The sequence below is a fragment of the Dreissena polymorpha genome, chromosome 10 (genome assembly GCF_020536995.1).
Source record: "Dreissena polymorpha isolate Duluth1 chromosome 10, UMN_Dpol_1.0, whole genome shotgun sequence".
Taxonomy (NCBI): Eukaryota; Metazoa; Mollusca; class Bivalvia; order Myida; family Dreissenidae; genus Dreissena; species Dreissena polymorpha.
This window is the reverse complement of record NC_068364.1, coordinates 89,166,630-89,178,103: the sequence shown is the minus strand read 5'-3', so window position 1 is coordinate 89,178,103 and position 11,474 is coordinate 89,166,630. Positions and strand designations below refer to the sequence as shown.

Genomic DNA, 11,474 nt, shown 5'->3' with positions numbered 1-11,474 from the left:
TTTGTCCAACGTATTGTTTATTACATTTTTTACATGTAATAAGATATATAACATTGCGCGAAGTACAATCAACATCATAGCGTAAATTATACGATAAACCAGGAACACTACTATTGAAACTTGAACATATGTTTATAGTAATGCAATGTGTACATCTTGGTCGGTTACATTGACCCGATAAATGAATATCAGTATTGTTATAAGACACTGAACATCTTACAAGGCTGTTACGTATATTCTTAGGTCTTTTATAAGCCAACATAGGTTTAAATGAATGTAAAGACTTAACACTTTCCTTGTTTGATAATCTGAACAAATCCCAGTATTCGTGTCAAATTCTAGCAATATTAGGAAGTGATGTGTTAAAACATACAGTATTTCTCTGAGTAACACATAATGCACTTTCCTGTCATATTTTTCACTTGAGAAAATCCATTTTCAATAACATATGTTGGATAATTTCTACTTTTAAAATACTTAAATAAACTAGATAAGGACTGAATGAATACATCATCATCAGAAATAATACGTCTGTAGCGCTTTGTCTGACTGTATGGAATACTCCGCTTACAGGACATGGGGTGAGATGACGTAAAATCTAAGTATAAATGCATATTAGTGGGTTTACAAAAAATATTTGTAACACAGTGTCTAGTTCACTTTTTGATAAAGATACATCAAGGAACGATACACACTGTTGAGATATATGAGAGGTAAATTTTATGGTTGAATGGAAGTTATTTAAATTATTAATAAAAGTGTTTAATTCTTCTAAAGAGCCATTCCATATCATAAAAATGTCATCCAAAAATCTAAGCCAAATATATGGTTTAATAGAGGTATTGTTAAGAAAATATTCCTCAAATTTACCCATAAAAAGGGAAGCATAAGACGGTGCCATAAGACTTCCCATAGCAGTACCCATAGTTTGTAAATAAGTATCATTATTGAAATCAAAACAGTTATTTTCAAGAACAACTTGCAAAGTTTGCTAACATCATCAACATTTACATGGTTTTTTATAGTTTCTTTTCTTAAAAAATATTTACAAGCATCTATTTTCCTCACTATGGGGAATGTTAGTGTATAAAGAAGATACATCTAAGGTTACAAAGTAGCAATCTTTAGTTCAATTTAATAATTTTTATCTTGTTAATAAAGTCTGTTGTATCTTTAACATACGATGGTAAATGCTGCATAACTGGATTAAAAACATGGTCCAAGAATTTAGAAATATTTTCCGTGTTGGAACTGCATTATGTTTTTTTAATAAGTTCTGTATCTATAAATATATGTATTTTTTTATAAGTTCTGTATCTATAAATATATGATCGATTATATCTAATAATGCGAAACAAGCCACGACAATTGGCAAAATACCGCTTAATTTGATTAGCGTGTGGTGCAGCTAAGAACTGCGCAGAAAAAGGCATTCCCTATCTTTGATCTTATTGATATAACTTTTTATCTTTCACCAAACCCAAACACAATCAACGCCAGATATGTTTGTTAAAGGAATATCTCGGTTTAGTTAACTCATAAATATACTATCTTGTCAATTTCCCAATAAATTATTGTATAAGTGTATTGGTCCTCAATGTTTGGTCCATAGGGTGCAATGTAGTTGCATCATTTCTGACCTAATCAAAATCTCGACTCTTCGCCAAAATATCTGGTTAGTCAATAAAATAAAATATCATCGAAGAAAAAACAATAACCTCTATATAGTTGCAGTTTCATTCTACGTAATGGCAATATACTATTTTGCAGCAGGCTTATTCAGCACCATGCTTCCTCGGCATAGGCATTAAAAAATGTGATGATTCGGCTGGAAGCTTTTTCGGCCCAAAGTCAGCGTAACTTATTCGGCCCTATCTTTAAAAATACATATTAATTTCACTAAATTAAACACCATAGCCGTTTTATTATGATGATATTGTATTTGCATAAAAAATGTTTGCTACCAAATTAACTTGCAATTAAAATGTTGTATGCGATCTAAGCTTTGTTTTCAATAATTATCATTCCGCTCATTTACTTTGATATGAATTCTGTCCCATGAATAGTTTTTCGAACTAATCAGAAAAATGAAAATAATTTATTAATTTTTAGCTCGACTTGTCGAAAAAAAGAGAGCTATACTACTCGCCTCGGCGTCGGCGTCGCCGTTGGTTAAAGTTTGATATAAAGTCTGTAGAGTGTCTGTCTGACTAGGAACCGGCAGGTCCCGTGTTCGATTTCCATGGTGGTCGGGGATTTTTTTCTGGCTGGGTTACATTTGCGCCCACCTTTTAAATGGTATGTCAGACGTCCCTCAGATGTCGAGGCAGTAGGACATTTGTTTACAGTGGGAGTTTCATGATACAGCCATTACCAGATAACCTTTGCCTTTATTGGACAACCAGTGCTATGTACCAGAGGCTGTCTCTTGCCATCTTCAAATAGGGCCGAAAATCTGAACCTGTGATAATATATTGGCATTGAAATACATTATATCTCATTGTCATCAACATACGCATGTACTATAAGCTAAACTTATTTAAAACTACAGAAACATGTATACCAAAGTGACATAGATGTACCAGGAGTTAACGAAAAATGATAAAAGAACACGATTTGTGAGATCAATAAGGGTTAACATAGAGAAATTATCGGAACGCCAAATGTAATAAAATCTCAGATAAGTATAAGGATCGCAGATAAACACAATTACATATTAAAATTATTTTTAAACATGTGGCAGCGATGTTGTCAAAGCCCCCCCCCACACCAAAAAAAATTGCATATACACAACAAAATACAACTTGAACAATACCACCAGGTTGAAAAACAAAGATGTTACTGATGCTAATTGTTTTACTGTTTTACATAAAGATATTCATTTATAAAGTGCATCATTCAGTAAATAACCCACGTGATATGTTTTATTTAAATCTTCTAAATTGCTCTTCGCGTTGTTTTTAGAGAAACACTTTAAAGGGATCTTTTCACGGTTTGGTAAATTGACAAAATTGAAATAAGTTGTTTCAGATTCGCAAATTTTCGTTTTAGTTATGATATTTGTGAGGAAACAGTATTACTGAACATTTACCATAGTCCAATATAGCCATTATATGTATCTTTTGACGATTTGAAAACCTAAATACAATAAAGCGTTGCAACGCGAAACGACTGAATAATTAGGAGAGTTCTGTTGTTGTCGTTTAAATTAACGAAACTACAAAGATTGCTTATATAAGGTATAAAATACTATAACAGTGTACACACGGCGGAATAGCCGAGAGGGCTAAAGCGTTTTTACTTCAGACTAACCCCAAGACTCCGGGGGTCACTGGTTCGAGCCCTGGTACCGGCTACTGTTTTTCCTTTTTTTAATTTTATTCTTGATTTTTTACTGGAGCATTTAAGATCCAATGTTTACATTTATCAATATAAAGCATTTAATGACAAACTTCAAAATATGCCAAAATCTGTGAAAATGCCCCTTTAAGTTAAAGCGAAGGAGCCATCTGATACACGGGTTAATGCAATTTTATTATGTATGTTTAAACGACATCTGTGGCTTAATACAAAACAAATTATTTATTTAGACAATCAGGGGATGCACCTCGTAAAATTTTACTGCAGAAAAAAACTGATTATTCGTAAGAAAGCAGGGCATAAACAAAATTTGTTGTGACCGTCCGGACAATTTCCGAACATTGTGATAGTTCGTAAACACTAACAACATTGGTAGTTCAACAAGCGAGAGAATCATTAACAATATATAAAATGGTAAATCCATTACTTTGTTTTCCGATTAAAACGAGCTTAAACTTTTTCAGTGAATTTTCGATTTCACCACTTGATCCCTTGTTTAGTATTAAACAACTAACACTGATCTTTATTTACGTTTCTGATATGTCAACTTGAGCCGGAAGTGTAGCCACGTTATTTGAAACACGCATGCGTAATACATGAATCAATTTAGTATCCGAAAGAGAAAAATCTGCGAAAAGGTAGTCAGGCCAGAGTTCACAACTTCAAATCGATGACGAATTTGTTTGTATGAAACCATACACAGAGTAATATTTTTTGTACGTTATCAATTGTCGAAACAAAAATAGATTATAGGTCTTAGGCGAGAAATACCTTTTGTCCATCGATAGTTTCAATTAAATGTATGCTTGAACCGAGAAATAGTTAACATGAAATAATGTTAAAACAGAAAGTACAGATCATTAACAAGAACATTGATAAAGACGCATACAACAGGTCTGAATACAATCCGTACTTACAAACGTTTCTAAAAAATTATATTTATACATGTATATACATGTTCAGACGCGATGCCATGAACACATGGTTCATCAGACGCTTTATTCTGAGAGGTGCAAACTTGCGTGATTTAGCTTGTTTAACAAACATACATGATTAAAAGAGAGCTACAATTAATGGAAAGTGATATCATAGCATACGATCCAATGCACATAAAAAGACATTGACGCAAAAAATCAAATGCACAAGAAACTACCTTTTAGAGAAGTATGTCAGCATGTGGTCAAATATTTACATTCGATGAAGAGAAACACACACGACTCGTCATCATGTGTAAAGGTAATTGCCTCGGTCGAAATGCATATTTTCACCAAAATAAACACAAGACTCCTTGAAAAACATAATGGCAATAATAAGCATACAGCCATTTCGCCATCGCTTTATACTCATTTTGCATGGGCATCATGTACGCTCACCCTTGTCGTAAATAACGTTTTATCAAACGAGAGAATCACACTGTAGAACTCAAACCAACGAGCTGTAACACGTTACAATATCCTTCTTGATTTGCAGTTCAAGTTTGTCACTAAATCACTCGACAAGCTTTTATTTCAAAATGTATCTAGCATGTGATTCAGAATAGAAAGAAAATCTTAACATTTAACGTTTAATTCTGAAAGCATAATCACGCAAATGACCGCCCTTAACAATAACATTTTTACGACGACTTTAACAAATATAATAAAATAACAAAAAACTCAAAAAATACATTTGATTGATTTAATTCAAAACGGGTATTTTAAACAAGGAAGACGGACATCGAACTGACAAAAACATTTAGGTATTTTCTATCAATACGAATTTCTTTATTTGAGACAGAATAAATGTAATCTCACAGACATACAACTTTTACGAAATGTACTATCCCCAAGAGGTCAAGCTTAGAATAACACATGGTATAACATGAGCTAACCTTTATAGATTGCATAATTATATAAACACATATGTACAAATCCTGGAACAACTGCGCAGTGTTCACTATTAATAATTCATTTACTAATGCATTATGCTCATTATACAGTAAGGTATGGACGTCGTTTCGAGGACAAGGAATATAAAAGAACATCGTTTTAAAGCACCATCTTGGTTTCTTCAATGTTAACATTTCTAGACTGGTCATTTAAAATGATGAATAATTCAAATAGTTTAAATAGCCATAAAAATGGTGTACTGCATGGCAATATTGCTAATATATATATATATATATATATATATATATATATATATATATATATATATATATATATATATATATATATATATATATATATATATATATATATATATATATATATATATATATATATATATATATATACTTTTGTTTTCGTCCACATGAATTAAAAACGTTTAATATCTGCCACAAAAGTGAGCCCTAAAGTGTATAAGTGAGTTATTGCCATTCAAGTTTTGATTGGAATCATAGGTATATATTTACATTAGTGAGATAATCTCATATCTCATCCATCTGTTCACTTGACTTTGCATGTGCGATACAGCTTGGTCTGTTTTGCATAAGTTTTAATATGAAACATCTTGTCATTGTATTTCAAGTCATTTCAACTCAGTATTTAAAAAAAAATATAACGACCGATTGGTTAACGCAATGAAAACTACAACTGTCTTGGATTCCAGTTTATCTTGCGAATATTTAAAGGAAATGGTTAAAATGTTATATCCAACACAGTCTTTACAAAGATTATTCACAATACTTTGAGTATGTCATTTGTATAAACAATACGCAACATCTTTGAACAAAAAGTCCCTAAAATAACTTAAATTTTTATGAGCTTTGAAGTCATGTCCTTTTCTATTGATGTCGTTACATATGGATGTTCTAAATACAATGAAATCATATTAATTTAAACTGTTCTCATTCTTCCTGTTAAGAGTTCTTCAAAACACTGTCTTAGTGCGAGGTTAGGCTAGTCTTTTATCGGTTTAAACACCAAATGCTTTGCATTGACAGTTCTATGGCGATAACCCAAACTTTAATCATATGTCAAAAATATGTTTGATGTATTCCATGTGTGGGAGGGCAGAGGGTGGGAAGAACAGTTCTGGAATTTTATGATAACTATACACGTAAAGGATTATTAAAGAATAGGAAAGGTATCAGATCGCGTAAGTTGTTGCAGAAATAAGTCATGTTTTTATACATACAATAATGACCCTCCTGCTCTTGTGATGTAATAGGTATTATTTTGTATTTAATACTTATAGACTGTACAAATTAATTTCATACTAAAATCAACTTGATCACAACCAATAACTACCAAACAGAAAAGCCCACTTAAAAAAAGACCAAGAGGGTTTTATATCATAGAGATTAGAAATAACTTATTTGCAAGTATGTTCATTTAAATCAACTTGAGGAATGCAACTTAACATAGCATACAACATATGTCTCTCGTGAGGCAGTTACAGTAACATCTGTTATTTGAGTAATGTTGCGATTGTGTTCCGGCATGTCATCTTAATCGACTCGTTTTTGATAAGTGCGTTTCAAAAACGAGTACTATTTTAAACAGTATCAATGGTTTACAATTGCCAGTCACTTTTTCCTTAATGTGTTATCGTATCATGTCATACTATAAACAAAGGGTCGATTCTAATGCCTCTTGGAAAGACGATGAATGAGGCCATTATTAAATTATGTAAGTTTTCGCTACAGATTTCGTATCAAGACGTTGTAGGTCGTAACTTTTCTGCATTATCGCAGAATACAAATGAAAAAGCATGACTTATTCAATGTTCAATATGTTCAAATTTTTCCAATATATTAAATGCATATTGTGACGAAAGTAGCATGAACGTCTGTATTACATTGCATACATGTTGTTTCAGAATAGCTAAATACATATAGTTTAAAAAAAATCGTAATTTACTAATTACCAAAATTATTTTTGATTTATGGGAAAATATACTCAAAGTAAAATAAGTATATTTTATTAAAATGCATGACACATGTTTTTTTATACACAATCGTAAATTAAATCGCGTGTAATTATTGTCATACAATTGCATAGGCTCTGGTCTGGGACTATGCAGTTCAATGTACACTGTCGTAGCGATTATTTGCTCTAGATTGCGTAAAACTAAGATATTTTAATGTGCATAGCCTTAAATTCCCTGCATAGCGCATGATTAACGTGATCTTCAATTTAGGGAACCGGGCGCAGAACGCTTAACAACGTCTTAGTGAAATCATCGTTTGTTATACTCTGGGACTCAGTTGCTTAAAGCCAAACACAATTTTATCATGACGAAATTCACTCGGGTTCTGTTTTACGCGCTGAACATAATGGTCGCCGCATTTGCAAGAGAGCCATCTTGTCCCGTTTGCTCGCGTTACGACTATGAAGAAAGAATACTGGAAAGAGTATTACGCAACGAAATGGCCATAGACAATTTGCTCGCCGAAATCCGACAAACTAACGCCGAAGTGAAGGCTGCGTTGAACATGATAAAAGAGGACAAGACTGAGATAGCCAGTGCAATACAAGGAGGGCTGTTGACTATATCTAAAGCAGTGTCGGCGATGACGACCAACACATCAGTTGCAATTACACAGATGGAGAGAGAAAACAAGATATTAAAAGGTAATAACATTTTATGTTATATGGTGCTACTAAGAATGAATATTATTGTCAATCTAACGCCATCGTGTACTGTTATTCTTATTGTGGAATGTAATATTTAAAAAATGCTTTGGTCGTGTAAAAATTATATTTTAAGTATGTACGCAGTGATATTATATGTGTTTAGTTTTATTTGTTATGTTAAGTTATATTTATTCGAAACAAAATTAAGGGCATGACGTGTCTTGAGTCACATCAATTATAAGAGTACGAAGAGCATAATCGTTTTAGAATTTACACAATTTTTCTTAGAAATGCAAGAATGTAAATTGTTACTATAATAAAAGACTTCGTTTACAAGAAAATTATGTTTTAAAACATTCATAATACATATAATGTGATTAAAAGATGTACGCTATCAGGTATTGAAAAATGTAAAAAGTAATTTCTGACGTGAGAAAAAGTCCCGCCATCACGGACTATTTTTTTGAAGTTTGTTGGAAGATCACTTGCGGAATTCATATTTTAGTGAATTATAAACTCAAATAACGTGTTACCGTTTAGCAATGTAAAACTTTAGAGCACATTAAATGTTTCTAGATGATTCTACAGGCGTCTGTGTATTTAACAAATTTAAAAATAGTTTAACTGTAAATGATCTAACATAAAACCACACGCTGGTTTATAACGTTATTCGTTTGATAAATTGTGCATACACATTTAAATAATAATAATAAATATTGTATCATTATTGTGCAGACGTCTTCGTTTAGGAGCTGCATGGTTAAATAAAAGACTAGTGGCAATTATTTGTCTCCTGATAATGTATCTACAGTTTCTTTATGCCTACATAGAAATGCTGTTATTCTATCAATTCAGCATACCTACAGACTAGCGTGTTTTCTTAACGCCAAATTCAAGTTATAAACTTTTTTTTTTTTTTTTTTTTTTTATCGAGTGCACCGGGATTGTCTCCCATATGGCCATCGCCCCCAGAAAGACGTGTTAGTTGGTTACGGGGGATAGTGCAAGATACAGGAGACACCCCGTTCCAGAGATGACCCTGGGTCTTTTAGTGCCCGGTGTATAGCACCTAGTACACTGCACCTCGGTTTAACGTCTCATGCGAAAGACGAGTTAGTAGGTCAGGTGCAGCGGGGGATCGAACCAGCGATCTCTGGATTGTGAAGCCAGTGTGTTACCACTAGACCACGGATCCGCTACTAAGTTATAAACTATTGCTTCGTAAGATCATTAATTTCGTAAGTTTTCGTTATTAATAATATCATTCCATTCGCGTGTACAGTACTTACTCCTCGTATGCACACTTAAATTAAATATTTCATGACTGTTTATTTTCAGATCAGCTAGTGATTCCACAGGTTCATTTCTTCGCCCGAATTGCTGAAGGTCAATTGATAATATCGCCTGGACAGAATATCATCTTCACAAATGCGCAAATCAACGAAGGTCAAGGTTATGACGTGGCATCTGGGAAATTTACTGTCTCCGTCCCTGGGTTATATGCCTTCGCAGTCCAGTACTGCGTTAGGCCGAACCAAAATGGTTACATTGATATTGTGAACCAAGGCACCATTCTGCAAAGATCACTTTTTGAAAAAAACAGTGCTGGACCTAAGTGCGTGTCCATGCAGGCGTTCACCAGGGCTGCTATATCCGATCAGATCTGGGTAAAATCAGGAACCGTAAGCAGCAGTGATCTCCATGGCAATATCTACATGTTCAAATCGTTTTCTGGTGTGTTAATTCATGTGTAATATTCAAGCGGTCCATACTTTTCATCGTGCTGAAATTTATGCATGAAACGAAAATGCTGGTATTTTTTTACATAAAACGGTACTGATCTTTATGCTTAACACCATAACATACCGATATATGATACAATTCATTACAAGGACAAGGGAACAGTGTGACATTTTGACATGGGTTATGACACAATCGTTATAAAGAAGAGCGCTAACGTTATGAATCCGCGATCAGAAAACATTCTTTTTGTTAACTTAAAAAAAGAACTTGCTTTTCGTCTAAACGTTGTATCTGATATATGTTTATTCGTGTAACATACGGAACTTCCTACAAAATTCTTGCATGTCTATTAATAAATCACCAGATGTTAACATTTAAAGTACTCACTGGTTTTTCTTTTTTCTGATATTTATCGTTTGGACTGACATGTATTAAGCACATTATTTTTTTTTAATTTATCTTTATGTTGATCCTCCTGTAAATGTTGGTGGTACTTAAACTATGTATGTATGTGGTATTTTAAGACATAGTTAAACAATCTCCACGCAGCGTTGTCGTTTCTTGCTCTCATGAACAATTGTTTTTAGATTTTTTTTCCTACGTATTATATTATCAAAAGTAGTATCAATGTATTTCTTTTATATTTGGAAAATAGTGTATAAGTTAAGGTTCATAACAAAAAATAAATTACCCAAATTAAAAAAAGGGAAATATAACAACTGTAAAATTAGTGCTCCACGTGGCTATGCTCTCATCACGTGAATCGTTAGGAAGGCAGGGATTAGATCCAGCTATGCTGGTTCCAGTCAAATCTCTGCGCGGAAATCGATAGTTTATGGTATGTTCTTCAACTCTCCATGTATTTAAGTCAGAAACTTGGTTCTGGTACACGACATAATTGACCCTCCATAACATCTCTTATTATAATCATTTCTCGCAGTTGGCTCAAATATGGCTGTGCAGGATTTCAATAAGGAGCTACTCTAGTTAAGTAGAATATTGCAATGTGCTGCATGTATTATCATTATTATTGTTAGTAGTAATAGTAGTAGTAGTAGTAGGAGTAGTAGTAGTAGTAATAGTAGTAGTAGTAGTAGTAGTAGTAGTAGTAGTAGTAGTAGTAGTAGTAGTAGTAGTAGTAGTAGTAGTAGTAGTAGTAGTAGTAGTAGTGGTATTATGATTATAAGTTTGGCTGTTTTCGGAGAAAACCCAGGTATCGTCATAGCTAGCTCGTCATGTTTTCCGCCGTCCGCCGGCGTCGTGCTAAAACTTTTACATTTTGTTCTAAAATCAAAGTGCTTCCACCTACAACTTTAAAACTTCATATGTAGATGAACCTTCTACACGCCACACCCATTTTTTGGTCACTAGGTCAAAGGTCAAGGTCACTGTGACCTCTAAAAAAAATAATCTGACAAGCTTTTATTTATGCAAAAATGCACCCGCCGCCGAGCGTTGGAACCCGTTATGCGGTGCTCTTGTTATTATTATTATTATTATTATTATTGTTATTATTATTATTATTATTATTATTATTATTATTATTATTATTATTATTATTATTATTATTATTATTATTATTGAATGTTTGTGTAATAAACTAAGATTATAATTGCATATGAACACGTTTTTAGTAAATGCAATGAGTACAGTAGCCAGTAGCCCGTCTATTGATCCGGTAAAATAGGGATCAACACAGCAGAATGCTCATACAAAGTGTAGACTATCGCTTTTGCTATTGTTGCTGTTTTGTTTGTTTTTTGTTTGTTTGTTTTTCTTTTGTGAGGTTGTTGTTGTTGTTTTGTGTGT

At 33.0% G+C, this 11,474-nt stretch overlaps 1 protein-coding gene across 1 annotated transcript; it reads left to right on the top strand.

Moving 5' to 3' along the window:
* Nucleotides 1–7,498: 7,498 nt before the first annotated feature.
* LOC127848815 (complement C1q tumor necrosis factor-related protein 5-like) lies at nt 7,499–10,047 on the top strand. Its single transcript, XM_052381451.1, has 2 exons — nt 7,499–7,919; nt 9,261–10,047. Exons 1-2 carry the CDS (start codon nt 7,580–7,582, stop codon nt 9,674–9,676), a joined length of 756 nt encoding a protein of 251 aa, XP_052237411.1. The 5' UTR covers nt 7,499–7,579; the 3' UTR covers nt 9,677–10,047.
* The last annotated feature ends 1,427 nt before the right edge of the window (nt 10,048–11,474 follow it).